Genomic DNA, 15,701 nt, shown 5'->3' with positions numbered 1-15,701 from the left:
ATAAGAAAAAAATAAAATAAAAATGAAAAAGGAAATACTTTTAGAAAAGAAAAGAGTAAATGAAGAAGGGTAGGATTTGAAAATGTACAATAGTGATCAGTTTGTAACTCTTAACAGATTATGAATCTAGGTGATGCTTCTCAGCAGCTGCTACCACCGTGAATGAGAAACACACTGACATTACCTGCCTCCTCGGGTTATGTACACAATATTGCCTACGAAGTGTCCACTCCTAAATCTGATCAACCTCTAGATCTAACTATTCATCTACATCGTTGGAATGACTGATGCTGAAGCTGAAGCTCCAATACTTTGGCTACCTGATGGGAAGGGTGACTCATTGGAGTCGACTCATTGGAAAAGACCCTGACACTGGCAAAGACCGAAGGCAGGAGGAGAAGGGGGTGACAGAGGTTGAGCGGTTAGATAGCATCGTTGACCCAATGGACATGAATGTGAGCAAACTCCAGGAGATGGTGGAGGACAGAGAAACCTGGCAAGTTGCAGTCCATGGAGTCACAAAGAGCCGGACACCACTTGCCACTGAACATTCATTTACAGGAAATTTGGGGGACAATGGGACACATCAAATGCCACCCTGTGTCCATAGAGACAGAAAGCAGATTAATGATTGCCAGGGGCTGAGGGATAGAGATAGGAGGAGGGAGTAACTGCTTAATGGGTTCTGGGTTTCTTTTTGGAGTGGTAGAAAACTTCTGGATTAAATAGTGATGAGGTTGCACAACATTGTGAATATCCTAAAAAACCACCAAATGTACTTTTTGAAACAGTTCTTAAGTGGCAAATTTTATGTTATGAGAATTTTGTCCAGAATTTTTAAAAAGCAAAAAGAAAGACACTCTAGGGGTGCCATAAACAAAATTCAGACTAAGAAACTACAATACAAATGACCCATTTATTTAACAGAAAAAAAGGGGGGATAAATTGGGAGATTGGGATTGACATACACACACTACTATACATAAAATAGATAATAAGAACCTACTGTATAGCACAGGAAACTCTACTCAATACTCTGTAGTGACTTATATGGGAAAAGAATGTAAAACAGGGTGGATATATGTTGTATGTGTATAATAACTGGTTCACTTTACTGTACAGCAAAAACTAACACAATATTGTAAATCAACTGTACTCCAATAAAAATTTTAAAAATAGGGACTTCCCTGGTGGTCCAGTGCAGAGGATACAGGTTTGATCCCTGATCCAGGAAAATCCCAGGTGCCATGGAGCAACTAAGCCTATGCACCACAACTACTGAGCCTGCCTGCTGCAACTACTGAAGCCCACGCATTTAGAGCCTGGGCTCCATGACAAGAGAAACCCCTGATCACTAGAACTAGAGAAAAATCTGTGCACAGCAACAAAGACCCAGTGCAGGTCAAAATAAATACATAAAATTTAAAAATTAAAAAAAATAGAAAATAAAAATTTTAAAGGCAAAAAAAAAAAAGCAAGAAAACAGAGGGGTCAGAGGGGGAGAATGTGTACGTTAAAAGAGATCAAAGAGGAGCGTCAACCAATTGGAGCCAGTGGCAGTTCAGTTCAGTCACTCAGTCGTGTTCGACTCTTTGTGACCCCATGAATCACAGCACGCCAGGCCTCCCTGTCCATCACCAACTCCCTGAGTCCACCCAAACCCATGTCCATCGAGTCGATGATGCCATCCAGCTATCTCATCCTCTATCGTCCCCTTCTCTTCCTGCCCTCAATCTTTCCCAGCATCAGGGTCTCTTCAAATGAGTCAGCTCTTCGCATCAGGTGGCCAAAGTATTGGAGTTTCAGCTTCAACATCAGTCCTTCCAATGAACACCCAGGACTGATCTCCTTTAGGATGGACTGGTTGGATCTCCTTGCAGTCCAAGGGACTCTCAAGAGTCTTCAACACCACAGTTCAAAAGCATCAATTCTTCGGCGCTCAGCTTTCTTTACAGTCCAACTCTCACATCCATACATGACCACTGGAAAAACCATAGCCTTGACTAGACGGACTTTTGTTGGCAAAGTAATGTCTCTGCTTTTTAATATGCTGTTTAGGTTGGTCATAACTTTCCTTCCAAGGAGTAAGCGTCTTTTAATTTCATGGCTGCAATCACCATCTGCAGTGATTTTGGAGCCCAGAAAAATAAAATCAGCCACTGTTTCCACATCTATCTGCCATGAAGTGATGGGACCAGATGCCATGATCTTAGTTTTCTATATATTGAGCTTTAAGCCAACTTTTTCACTCTCCTCTTTCACTTTCATCAAGAGGCTCTTTAGTCCTTCTTCACTTTCTGCCATAAGGGTGGTGTCATCTGCATATCTGAGGCTATTGATATTTCTCCTGGCAATCTTGATTCCAGCTTGTGCTTCCTCCAGCCCAGCATTTCTCATGATGTACTCTGCATATAAGTTAAATAAGCAGGGTGACAATATACAGTCTTGACGTATTCCTTTTCCTATTTGGAACCAGTCTGTTGTTCCATGTCCGGTTCTAACTGTTGCCTCCTGACCTGCATACAGGTTTCTCAAGAGGCAGATCAGGTGGTCTGGTATTCCCATCTCTTTCAGAATTTTCCACAGTTTATTGTGATCCACACAGTCAAAGGCTTTGGCATAGTCAGTAAAGCAGAAATAGATGTTTTTCTGGTACTCTCTTGCTTTTTCGATGATCCATTAGATATTGGCAATTTGATCTCTGGTTCCTCTGTCTTTTCTAAAACCAGCTTGAACATCTGGAAGTTCACGGTTCACGTATTGCTGAAGCCTGGCTTGGAGAATTTTAAGCATTACTTTACTAGTGTGTGAGATGAGTACAATTGTGCGGTAGTTTGAGCATTCTTTGGCATTGCCTTTCTTTGGGATTGGAATGAAAATTGACCTTTTCCAGTCCTGTGGCCACTGCTGAGTTTTCCATATTTGCTAGCATACTGAGTGCAGCACTTTCACAGCGTCATCTGTCAGGATTTGAAATAGCTCAACTGGAGCCAGTGGACTGTGAGTCAAATAAATCATTAACAAATTATAAGACAATCAGGAAAAGTGAACACTAGCTCTTTGATGATATTAGGGAATTACTGCTCATTTCTTTAGGTGGGATTATACTATTGAGGTGATGTTTTTAAAAGCCTGTATTTTAGATAAACATACAGAAATATTGATAGCTAGAGCATGTTGGGGATCTGCAAACAGGAGGAGATTAGGATGAAATTACATGGGTTGAAGTTGGGTGATGGGCCAATGGGGATTCATTTGTCTGTCCACTTTTATGTGTTAAATTTGTCCATAATTTTTTTTTAGATTTTGGTATGCTTTTTCCCAGCCTTTTATCTGGGCATCTTCTCCACTTATTAGGCCTTTCTCACTTATGGTAGACACTCACTAAACATTGGGTAAAGCCCCACAGCTTAGTGGCTACAAACCCAGCTCCAAAGTTGAAACCTGCTCACTTCTTACTAATTGTGTGGCCCTTAGGGTGTCACTCACTTCTGTTCCCCATCTCTAAATCAGGGCTATTAAGTTATGCTACCTCCTAGGGCTGTGGTAAATAGTATATAAATGATGACATGTAAAAGACTTATTTTGTGTGTATGGTATCATGTTCTTTTACATATCAGTTTATTTAGGTTAACACAATTCCACAAAAAATTAAACACAGAATTATCATGTGATTCACCAATTCTACTTCTGAGTATGTGTGTGTGTGTCAGTCACTCAGTCATGTTTGACTCTTTGCAACCCCACGGACTGTACCCGCCAGGCTCCTCTGTCCATGAGATTTTCCAGGCAAGAATACTGGAGTGGGTAGCCATTTCCTTCTTCAGGGGATCTTCCCAACCCAGAGATCCAACCTAGGTCTCCCACACTGCAGACAGATTCTTTACCATCTGAGCCACCAGGGAACTTCTCTGGGTATGTATTCAAAAGAAATGAAAGCCGGAACTCAGATATTTGTACCATCGTGTTCATAGCAGCGTGATCCACAAGTGCCAAAAGATGGAAGCAACCCAAGTGCCCACCCACAGATGAATGGATGCACAAGAAATGGAATATCCATACAATGGAATATTATTCAGCCTTAAACAGGAAGGAGAGTCTGACATCTGCTACAACGTGGATGAGCCTTGAGGATGTGATGCTCAGTGAAAAGAGCCTGTCACAAATATGGATTCCACTTATAGGAGGTCCCCAGAGGAGTTAATTTCACAGAGACAGAAAGTTGAATGGTGGCTGACAGGGGCTAGAGGAGGGAGAATGAGGAGTTAGTGCTTAGTGGAGACAGAGTTTGAGTTTTGTAGGGTGAAGAGTTCTGGAGATGGGTGGTGGTGATGGTTGGACAACAATATAATACTTAATGTCGCTGAACATTATACTTAAATGGTTAAGATGGTTATTTTTTTTTAAGATGGCATGCTTTATGATATGTGTATTTTATGGTAATTATGTGTATTTTACTATTAAAAAAAAAAAGACTTAAGAACAGTGCCTGGCAGAGAGAAAACACTGTGCTTATTAAATCACTGAAGAGTAATCAGAACAGCATTGCAGGACTGTGACCCCTCAAGGGCACAGTGACACATATTCTTGTTCTCAGGGATGTGCTCCAGGCCTGGGTAATCACAGAGGCTCCAGAAAGACTTGATTTTTTTGGGAGGTGGGGACGCAGCTTGCAGTGCAGGATCTTAGTTCCCTGACTAGGGATCGAACCTGTGCCCCCCTGCAGTGGAAGCAAGGAATCCTAACCACTGTACTGCCAGGGAATTCCCAGATTTCATCTTCTGACCGCCTGACACCCTTCCGGTGCCTCATCACTTTACCTGGCCCTCCTGAGCCCTCTCTTCACCATCCGTCCTCTCCATGCCCTGCTCTGCCCAAACCCAGGAGAGTCAACACCCCCCAGGGTCTGTGTGTTCAGCCCTGGAGTGTGCAGTCCCACAGGATCCCCAGTTCTCTCACTGGCCTTGGCCCCCTGGACCACACACCCTGACTCCACCTCCCCTGTCAGAACACCCCTGCGGGTCTGGGCTCTGAGCTCTTCCAGGAGAGGTATGTCAGGGTCTGTCCATCCCTCCTGGCAGGGCAGCCAGAGCCTGGAGGGCGTGCCACCCCCGCACCCCCACTCTGGTGGCTCTCCTAGGGCTCAAGGGCACAAGTGGCTTCTGCCAGGGGCTGGAGCTTCTAGAACAGTTGCCGGCACTCAGGTGATGGGGTGGGGGAAACACACACACACGGTCACGTGATCAGGGTGGGGCGGGGCATTGCTCTGCCCCCTCCACAGTGAGAAGTGACCCTCAGGCCAGTCCTGCCTACACGGGCCAAGGGGAGAAGCTGGATCCTGAGGAGATCCAGAGGAACCGTCAGTGCCCCCCGCCCCTCCTCTGTCACGGGTGTCTCCCCAGTGGGCACTCCTCAAAGGTTGGTCTAGGATGGAATGAGCTGGGGTGGAGCTGACATTGAGCAAGGTGACAGCTGAGGAGGAGGCCAGGTGGGCGGTAGAATGTCAGCAGTGAACCCCAACCTGGGGGCTGAGACGGGGAGCAGTGAACACAGCCCACCCCTTCACACCCTCAGGTCTTAGGGCTGGCAGTCCTAGTGCCGGGGAGTCTAACTGAACACCCCCTAGCCTTTCCTCACTCCCTCCTGGCCTCTGGGCGGCAGGAAGAGGGTCCAACCAACCACACCCTCACCCACCCCAGGACCACCGTGGGCTCCGCTCTGTCCTGGGCGGGGGCTGAGCCATGGCGGTGGGCGCCTGCAGTGAGACCCCAGCTCAGGAGCGCCGCCTGGCGGAAAAAAGAAGACAAAGGCGCAGCGGCAGGTTTCTGTACAGGAAGTTCGAATTATACATTTTAGTAACCGGGCGAGAGAAACGAGGCATCCGGGCAACAGTGCAGGGGCCACAGGGAGAATAAGAGATCGAGAGCTAGGGTTTGGCGTAAATCTTACAAAGTGTATAAAGAATCTGTGTTTCTCTACAATAACAAAAAACCAAAGGCTACAAGAGCGGTTGTATATACAAAACACGGAGATATTGCTTCACTTGCAAACAGGTTCCTGACCAGACGGGGAGACAAGACAGAAATGGGGGCACGGGATGGGGTGAAGGCTGGAGAGCGCGCTGCGTGCAAAAAGGAGGGGGAGGTGGGGAGAGGGTCTTCTCCCAGCATAAATCTACAGGCAGGAGCTTAAGTCGCGCACGCGCGGGAGAGGTTGAAGGCGTGCGCGGTGCCGGCTGTGCGTGGGCGAGCAGGAGGTTGAGAGCCAAGAGTGTCCGCCTGCCCGGCCCCTGGCGCCTTGCTCGTCCGGCTGAATCAGCCAGGAGTGGGGTTATGGGTGGGAACCCGCCAGAGAGGGAGGGCGGCGATCGCTCCCCTGAGGCTGCCGTGGAAAACTGGAGGAGCCTGCTGCTCATCCTCCTGGCCTCTGGCCCGCGCCCTCCCTCCTACCACCCTCCCCGCCCCGCAGAGATGAGAGGCCCACTGGAACCCAAGGAGAGCAGGTGCAGCAGCCAGGGGCTCCTAGCTTTCCTTGGGCTGGTTCTTCGTGTGGAGCTCGAGGGGAGGGCGGGAGCCAGTCACAGAGGGGCGGGAGGGTGCGGCGGGGCAGGGAGGGGGCGTAGGGCCGGGACGTGCACGCACGCTCGGAACAGGCGCGGGGCGGTCACAGGTTCTGGCAGCACTGCAGCTTGTTGGGTTTCTGTCCGTCGGTGGTGGGCGGCACGCTGATGTCCACAACGTTGTTTCCAGGGGACTCGTCGTGCGCTGCGCGGTCCGCAATCTGCTTCTGTGACACGATGCGATAGATCTCTATGGGGTGGGGGGAGGGAAGCACCGGGTGAGGCCACAGTAGTCTTCTGGATGTCACCTCCTCCAGGCAGCCCTCCGGATGCTGAGTTGGAATCCCTCCCAAAGGCTCCCACTGTACCCTGGGCGCCTCCTAATGGGCTCCCGGAGGTTCCCACCAATCCCCAGGGATAGCTGTGTACCCGGGAACAGAAGGACCCACACCTGCCTGCAGATGTACCTCTCAGCCAGGGCCACTCGGTTCTGTAAGACCAGAGGCCTTCTTTTCCGAAGGAGAAATTTCCAGAAGCCTGGGGGCTCCGAGTCCCTGAGGCCACATGCCTCCCCAACTGACCCTGCAGGCTGTTCTCTAGTGAAGCTACCCAGGGCCCACCTGTAGGAGGCTCCCTATGTTCTGACTGACAGCACAGGTGGGACCTGGCCTCATGCTGTGGAGCAGGCCCTGTCTGTCCCCATGTCCAGACTGAACAGTGGTTTTCATGAAGGAAGGTTTGGGGGCTGTGCTCTGGAGCATGTGACCCGGGTGGCTGGGGCCCCGCCCATGCCCACCCTCTGGGACCCCAGCTGGGCCCTGTGACCACCTGTGAGGATGTTCTTGAACGCTTCCTCCACGTTGGTGGAATCCAGGGCTGAGGTCTCAATGAAGGACAAGTTGTTCTTTTCTGGAAGAGAGGATATGGCCCAGGTGAGTCAACTGGTGGGGGTGGGGTGGGGGGCACCCTTACCCTCTCCTGGACTCTGCCTGCCTGCCCACTCACCTGGTCTAGGAGATGAGGTTCGGGGACCAAAGGGGTAGGACTGGATACTTAGTCTGGGGGAGGGGAGGCTGGCTCTGCGGCCACAGGCACAGAAGACGCACCCGGTGTCGGCCAGCTGCCTTGCCTGCCTTCCAGATACTTCTCTGACACCTCAGTCAGAGTCCGGCTCTCAGGAGCATGGCCCCTTGAGGCCCCGGCCAGAGCGGATGACCCAGAGTGACCCCCCAGCTGCCCTCTAGCCACCCCTTTCAGGTCTGGCAGGCACTCACCTGCGAAGGCGCGGGCCTCGTCCGTGGGCACAGCCCGCAGGTGGCGCAGGTCGCTCTTGTTGCCCACCAGCATGATGACGATGTTGCTGTCAGCGTGGTCCCGCAGCTCCTTCAGCCAGCGCTCCACGTTCTCGTATGTCAGGTGCTTGGCAATGTCATATACCAGCAGGGCGCCCACTGCGCCACGGTAGTACCTGTGAGGATGGTGGGGCAGGGCCAGGCGTGAACTGAGCCAGTGCCAGAGGGGGCCTCCCAGGCTCCGCAGGCAGCGGCTCCTTGCCCTGAGGTGTGACCAACGTGGCCTCGAGAGAGAGGTGCGTGTCCTGAGGCCCCAGCTCCACCCCCCAGATTCAGCTCAGGAATGGGGAGGCCTGAGGAGGGAGTTGGGGATCTGGGGTCAGAAGACACTCCTGGGGTCAGCCACTAAAAGGAGAAGACCACCACACAAGGAAAGGGAAGAAGCTCTAATGCCTGCTGTGGCCTGTCCTGTCCGGGGCACCAAGAAGACAGACGGACAAGCATTCAGTCCGAGAGATCAAGGAGCGGAGGAAGGGACCCGGCCTCAGTGAAAGGAATTCAGGAGGCAGCAAGTGGCTGATGGGAGTTGGAAGGGTCAGGGAAGAGGCAGCCTGAGGGGGTCATGATGGCTGGGTGGCCACCGGGAAGCCAGGATGGAGTGGGGCATGGTGTGAGCACTGATGGGGGGCTGGGCAGGCTGAGCAGACAGGCTGGGGAGCAGGCAGAGTGGCCCAGGCCAAGACCAACGATGACAGCCCTCACCATGCAGCCAGTGCCCAGTGACACGGCAATACCTCAACAGGACCCAGGGGTCAGAGGGGCTGTGGGGCGTCCCCACCTGGGGGTCACAGCATGGCCAAGACTGGGCACCAGCCTTCTAGCAGGTCCCACAGCTCCCAGGGATCTTGTCCCTCCACCCTGGGCCTTCTGCTCTCGGGGTTGTGTTCACGATCCCCCTCTCCCCTGGCCCCACTGCTCACGCCGAGGTGATGGCGCGGTAGCGCTCCTGGCCAGCAGTGTCCCAGATCTGCGCCTTGATGGTCTTGCCGTCCACTTGGATGCTGCGGGTGGCGAATTCCACGCCGATGGTGCTCTTGCTCTCCAGGTTGAACTCGTTTCGGGTGAAGCGGGACAGCAGGTTGCTCTTCCCCACGCCCGAGTCCCCGATGAGCACCACTGGGGGGAGGGGTGGGAAGGGGCACGAGTGAGGCTCCCTGGGCCAGAAGCGGGCAGTGCCCCAGAGCCAAGACCCCACATGCCGCCCACGTCCACCCACAGGACCTTCACAGCAGCACCCAGGGTGCTGCAGACCCATGACAAAATCAGATGGAGCAGAGTCAGTGCTGTCCTGGGCCCCTCACCTGAGGTACAACACGAATAGGGTCCTTCAGAGCAGGACTGCCCCAGATGGGACCCAGGCACTGGGTAGAAGGCAGCCTGGGGAGTCGCAAACCTCGACAGTCCCGAACTTCAACAGTCTCAAACCCCAAACTTCCCTGGTGACCTGGGAAGTCAGGGCATGCCTGAGAAAGCCTCAGGACTGGGTGACCTTTGGCAGGTTACTTAACCTTTCTGGGCTGCCTTTTCCACAGGAAGACAGAGTAACAGGAGCACCTCAGGAAGAGAGTCATGGGAATGCGTGGGATCAGAACTCAGCCAACATCTTGTACCCTAGGACAGGTTGGCGGGGTAGGGGGCGTCAGATCATCCTGCAGGCACGCCGGAACAAGAGCCTGCCTGAGCCGTGAACGAGCAGGGCAGAAAATGGGCGAGTCTCTCTCCACTTTTCCCTTTATCGTGCTTCCTGTCCCCACCTGCGGAAGCCCTGCCTCTGAGGGCCCAGCCGCTCCAGGCTCTGGGGTGGAGAGGTCAGGAGGGGCTGCGCTCAGACCCAGAACACAGTCCCGGGGACTCGTGTCGGTGTGTGCACAGTGTGTGTGCAGTGCAGAAGGAACAGCGTCTCTTTCTAGATGCTCCAGTTGGAAACCACAGGGACGTCCAAGCGCTGGTCTTAGGCTCTGGCACCCCAGGGGCTGCGGACATGGTCGCTCAAGGCCCCAGCGAAAAGTTTTTCCTTGATGAGAAATGTTATGTGTGTGCGCCCAGATTCCTGCTGCTTCTCACCGCTTCGCTGCTCCCTGACCCCAGACAGGTTTTCCTCTAGGCCGCCAGAGGGCGCCTGTGAGCACCCGGAGTGGGTTCCCCCCTACCCCCTACCCCCTCATAGGGCTCCCACCTCCAAAGTCCGGAGCCCACAGGGCCCTGCATGACCTGACCCGTCCCCTCCCTGCCCTCACCTCCCCTCTTTTCCCCCCTCACTCTGTTCCAGACACATGGGCCTCCTCGCGACACTACCCTTTACCTGGAAGGTTCTTCCCCAAGTACCCACCGGGTTCCTGCTCTCATTTCCTTTGTGTGGCCCCTCAGGTGGCACTTGATCAAGGAGGCCAACCCCTGCCATTCTCTTAAAACGTCACTCCCAAGTTCCCGTCCCTGCCTCTCCTCCATAGCTTCCCCCCAACCACACTCGCCAGCTTTCATGTAATGATTTTTTGTCACTCTGCCTCGAGGGCAGCCACCTTGGACAGTCTGGTTTCCAGTAGTATCCCCAGACCTGGCGCGGTGCCGGCGCACAGGACACACCTGATTAATACCTACTCGATGAACAAATGCCAAAGGGGCTGGCGGAGCTTCCCAGGCCCACCTCTCCCCAACTGGGAGATGCCCAGGTCACCATCCCTGGGCTATAAGTAAGGAGGGGGTAGGCCAGGCAGCCCCCAGACTCAGTACCCTCTCTGGACTGGCTGCATTAGAGCCATGAATAACAAGAACGAGAAGGATGTTCTGTGCTGAGAAAACTCTTGATGTGCCATCACCTCACATATACATCACATGACCCATTTTACAGATGAGAAACTGAGGTGCAGACACGGGCAGTCACTTGCGTGGGGCCATCCAGTTGAAGAGTGGTTCAGCAGGATGTGAACCCAGGCTTCCCAAGTACAGAGCTGAGCTCAGAGGTCTGGGTTTAGCCTCCTCCTTTCCCACTATCTGGGGTATCCTGACCCCCTAGCGTAGCTGGCAAACTCCTATTCATCCTTCAAAACCCCTGGGTTCAGGCACCTCCTCTCCTCTCAAACTACCAAGTGGCCAAGCCATTGATGACAATGCCAATGTCCTCTCCTGACACCGTGGGCACTGGACACAAGAATGCCAAATTGACTTCAGAGAATGGTGGAAAGAGGTCAGTGAACATGGGCCTGAGGGCCTAGGACTCACAGACAGGCCAGTGGGGCCATGACTGGACTGACTGTGGACCCACTGTCCACACCCCCAACCCCTGACCTCCTTCCCATGGTGGTGGCATGAATCTAGCCAAAGCCAGGAAGGTTTGCACACAGTTCTCATGTCCTCAGGAACAGAACAAGAAATGAGGAGGAAGAGGGTTCCTTTAGGCCCGGCCCTGTATTCCTCCTACCCTCTGGCTGTCTTCCCAGCCCTGTCCATCTGTCCAGCCTGGGGGTCCCATTCGCCACATGAGGTCTGCTCTGGCCCAGCCCAACAATCTCTTGATCCCCGCAGGCCAGGCCCAGCCCTAAGGGCTTTGTTATGGAGTTCACAGGGCCACCCCAGGGACAGATGCTCACATGATCATGTACAGCTGGGGATGCTTAACCCAGAGTGACCAAGTCCCCTGGCCCAAGGTCACCCAGTGAGAACAGTGGAGGCCAGAGCCACACAAGGGCCACTAGCCACAGCCCAGACAAATGGCAGGAAGGCAGGGCTGCCCCCTAGGTCCCTGGCACGCGGTGCCCAGTGCAGAACTGGCTGGTGGGGCAGTGGCCAGGCCAGGCCTGTGTGCAGGCTGTGGAATGAGGATGGCATTGTCCAAAGTACAAGTCATCTGTTGTCTCAGGGAAAGAAAGAGTCCTTGAGGACACAGCCCCCAGCATTTCCCCAGAAGTTGGTGGCATCACTGGCTGGGACACGGTCCCCCGGGGCATACCACTTGGCTGGCCAAGCAGGCAAGCCCCGCTGGCAAAAACAAAGAGCTGGCACCTCTTGGAAACCCTTGGTCCCCTGCCCTGCCCTGCCCCAGGACAGTGCAGCACATCTAGAGTCCAGCCTCTGACACTCAGGCCACTGAGGGGCCATCAGGGGCGCTGGCCCCCCCGATCCAGGCCGATCAGGGGTCACAGATGCTCCTTCTGGGGTCACAGATGCTCCCACTGTGGACCTCACAGCCTGGTCCATCAGAGGAGAGGTCAGGGGCACCCCCGGGGGATTGAGGGGCAGGCTGGGGAAATGGCCCTTGGCTGAAAAGGATAAAATGTTAGCAGGATAAAAGTGAGGATCTATAATTAGATACAAACAAACAAACTCACTTCTGGGGGTGGGAGGGATGAGCCCAGAGGAAAAGGAGAAGCACGTGGGAAACCCCCAGGGGGATCTGTTGGCCTTGACCGGGAGGTCAGGGACGCCACCCTGTGATGTGGCTGCCAGAAAACCACATTGGTGCCGGGAGGGCTGGGCAGAGGGCAGCCAGTGTCCCGAGGGAGCGGTGTGGCCCCTCCATGCCCAGGGCAGGGCCAGGGAAAGGTGACTGAAGCCTGGGGGAGACTGGGCACAGGATGGGGGATGGGAGGATCACAAACCCCTCCACTCTGGAAGGGCTCCCCCTACCAAGCAGCAGGGCGGGGGAGCTGTGTGGTGAGAAAGTGGATCCTTGTCAACCCTTCTGGCACAGCTGTGTCCTGGACACCTCTCTACTGCCCAGGCCTGACCCTCTGCAGGCCATGGGGTCGCAGGAGGGCCTGTAGGGGGCAGCGTATTCACGTTTCTGTCTACTCGCCATATTTATGGCCAGTGATGCGATGGTGGCAGCTGGCCTGCCTGCTGTCTTCCTTCCTTTTTTATTTCCCAGAGTCTGACTTTCCTTTTCCTATTTAACTGAGTGGATTTAAAGACAAATATTAAAAGTTAACAGTGAGGGGTTCCTTCCCTGGTGGCTCAGTGGTAAAGAATCGCCTGCCAATGTAGGAGACACAGGTTCAATCCCTGGTCCGGGATGATTCCTCATGCCACGGGGCAGCTAAGCCCGTGTGCCACAATTATTGAGCCTGGGAGCTGAAACTACTGAAGCACATATACCCTAGAGTCTATGCTCTGCAACAAGAGAAGCCATAGCAATGAGAAGCCCACATCACTGCACAGAAAGTAGCCCCTGCTTGCCGCAACAAGAGAAAAGCCCACACAGCAACGAAGACCTAGCACAGCCAAAAATAAATAATAGAGGGTCAAAAAATAATAGATAGGTCCTCTGACAAGGCATTAAATGTGAAGGTGAGGTCTCAGATGACTAGACTGGGAACCGCTGACCTTGTGGGTTAGACTGTCACTTCTGACCCGGCTCGAGGTCAGCAGGGCACCTGCTGGAGTGCAGGGGGAGAGGGCAGTGGGGCAGGCGGGCACTGCCCCCTGGGGCTAGTTGTCCCTGAAGTATTTCCAGAAAGAGGACTCAGGAGATGGGTCCTGGGAAGCGCACAGCCCAGTTCCAGTGCCCCTGACCCAGTAACTGTACTTCTGGGAACAGACTTCAAGGAAATAAACCAAAGGACAAAAGATGACTCGTGCAAACACTTGGAACTGGATTATTTACAACAGCAAACAGTTGTGTTCTGAGTGGGCCTGGAGTTAGCTCTCAATGGTGGCCAATGTCAGCCGGGGAGCCCAGCTCCGCGGCACAGGACCTGGCCAAAGCCTAGGTTGGCACAGAAGGCTCTGGAAAGTCAGTGACCCCTAAACCAGCCCTGCAAATAACAAGTGGGGAAGGACCACAGAAACACTGGGAGCAGGAATTTCCCTGGTGGTCCAGTGGCTAAGACGCCATGCTCCCAATGCAAGGGGGCCAGGGTTCAATCCTTGGTCAGGGAACTAGATTCCACATGCTGCAACTAAGTCCTGATGCAGCCAAATAAATATTTAAAAAAGAAAAGAGATCCTGGGAGGAATGCCCCCTGCCCTGGCCTGCCCCAGCAGTAACACATGCAGGTGGGGGCCAGTCAGCACCTGGGGAGCAGCCCCCTGGGGTAGGCTGGGTAGACATAGGCACCATCTGCTGCAGGACTGGCATCCAGGTCACCTGTCACCCACTCTCAAAGCCCTGACAGTGTCCATTCTCCGCCTCTAAAGTGAGACCCCCCAGGGCTCAGTCGGCACCTGAGCCGGATGCCTGCCGACCACAGAGCCTCACCTGCTGGCAACCTATGAACTTGCTGGCAACCTATGAGCTTGCAAGCAGCTCCTGGAGCCCACAATGCTGTATGACAGAGTGGCACAGGGACTTCCTCTGCCCAGAAACCGTTCACTATGTGGAGATCCCACTTTCTACATCCCCAAGGTCCCCAGAACCCCGGACTCAACCGGGGATGATACCACAGACACATAGTGATGGACACACTACACTCCCAGCCATGGCCAAGCTCCCCCAACGAGGCAAAGATGCCAAAGGCTGGCATGGGAGGTAGCATGGCAAGGGTGTCCCGAGTGGGCCTAGAGTTAGCTCTCAAGGGTGGCTAATGTCAGCCGGGGAGCACAGCTCAGCGGTACAGGACCTGGCCAAAGCCTAGGTTGGCACAGAAGGCTCTGGAAAGTCAGTGACCCCTAAGCCAGCCCAGCAATGGCTGCCTGACCTGCCCACGTCTTACTTGAGGCTCCTAGAGCCCTCTGTTCCCTGGCCAAGGAAGATCTTTCGGTAGGTTGGAGGAGGAGGTCTGACAACCCCACTCAGATCTGACAACCCCAGATACACTGCTTAAGTGGTCTGGATTCAAACCCTGCTCGAGCACGTAAATTGTGCCTGTTTCCAGGTTCGTAAAGAGAAAGGCTGGATAATACAATACCGACCTCACAGGGTTGTGGCGAGGGCTTCAATGAATTCACGTGTGTAAAGTGCTTAGAAAAGTGCAGGTACTTGGATAGTGCTCTTAAAGAGTCCTAAGAGTTAACCATCAGGTCTGGGTTTAGCACACACAGTCCCTGACACTCTCACTCCAAGTGCCCCTCAACGCATTTCCGACTCCACTTTCCAATCCAGGGTCCACTGGCCCCCCCCCACACACACCTTGACCCCCATTGTTCGCCCCTACCTTCCCGGGCACCCTACAGATGCACTGCCACCGTTCAAAACAGGCACCTCCCACTCGGTGAGAGCACCGCCCCCACTAGCCCAGCCCATTCCTTGGACACGCCCACCACATCTAGCACCGCCTCTAAAGGCCCCGCCCCCATCACGAAGGGAGCTTTCCACCCAGCCCGGCCCGCCAAATGCTGGGGCGGCCCCGCCCCTCACGGCCTCTCCCACTGCCCGGGGCCCCACCCACTCTGGGCCCTGGCCCCGCCTCGGCGCATCCTGGGCCCCCAAGCCTCTCTGGCCAGCCGGCCTCGCATGGCCGCGCACCCTGGCCCGAACTTGACCAAGACTGGCCTGCACTGGCACTCCCGTCTGCCTGGCCTGCCGGGCCCCAAGCTTCGGGCTCCGGCCTAGGCCCAGAGGCCTGAAGCGCAGCCTCGGCTCCTGCCTGCCGCCGCCTGTCTGTGCCCCACCGACCGCACCTTTGAATAGGTAGTCGTACTCGTCGTCCCGGGTCCCCATTGTCCTGGCGCTTCCGGCGGGATCGGCGACTCCGCAGCCCCACCACAAACACCCGACGGGGGCGGAGCCGGCGCCGCGCAGAGCGGCGGCCGGATGGCCAATCAGCGGTGGGTGGTGTAGCGACCGGCACCCAGGGCAGCCAATAAGAGACGGAAGCAGATCCTCCGGGGTAGGCGCCACCGGAGAGCCACCTTCT

At 54.3% G+C, this 15,701-nt stretch overlaps 1 protein-coding gene across 2 annotated transcripts; it reads right to left on the bottom strand.

Moving 5' to 3' along the window:
- Positions 1 to 5,822: 5,822 nt before the first annotated feature.
- RAB11B (RAB11B, member RAS oncogene family) lies at positions 5,823 to 15,559 on the bottom strand. Of its 2 annotated transcripts, none has more exons than XM_081499281.1 (5): positions 15,466 to 15,559; positions 8,832 to 9,027; positions 7,786 to 8,027; positions 7,388 to 7,500; positions 5,823 to 6,809 (listed from the first exon to the last, which is right to left on the bottom strand). In XM_081499281.1, the coding sequence occupies exons 1-5, from the start codon at positions 15,503 to 15,505 to the stop codon at positions 6,522 to 6,524; spliced, it is 879 nt and encodes a 292-aa protein (XP_081355407.1). In that variant the 5' UTR covers positions 15,506 to 15,559; the 3' UTR covers positions 5,823 to 6,521. The 2 variants fall into 2 exon arrangements, with proteins under 2 accessions (XP_081355407.1, XP_081355408.1); XM_081499282.1 differs by having other exon boundaries at positions 7,388 to 7,468; positions 7,834 to 8,027.
- Between the last annotated feature and the right edge of the window lie 142 nt (positions 15,560 to 15,701).

The sequence above is a fragment of the Giraffa tippelskirchi genome, chromosome 6 (genome assembly GCF_054371585.1).
Source record: "Giraffa tippelskirchi isolate mGirTip1 chromosome 6, T2T-mGirTip1v1.2.pri, whole genome shotgun sequence".
Lineage (NCBI taxonomy): Eukaryota > Metazoa > Chordata > Mammalia > Artiodactyla > Giraffidae > Giraffa > Giraffa tippelskirchi.
This window is presented reverse-complemented; position numbering and strand designations above follow the sequence as displayed.

Excerpts from the sequence above, each read along its gene's own strand:
- RAB11B (XM_081499281.1), bottom strand. The coding sequence starts at position 15,505 with ATGGGGACCCGGGACGACGAGTACGACTACCTATTCAAAG. Across the intron at positions 9,028-15,465 it reads GTACGACTACCTATTCAAAG|TGGTGCTCATCGGGGACTCG; the intron begins GTGCGGTCGGTG and ends CCCTCCCCCCAG. Across the intron at positions 6,810-7,387 it reads GTTCAAGAACATCCTCACAG|AGATCTATCGCATCGTGTCA; the intron begins GTGGTCACAGGG and ends CCCACCCCATAG.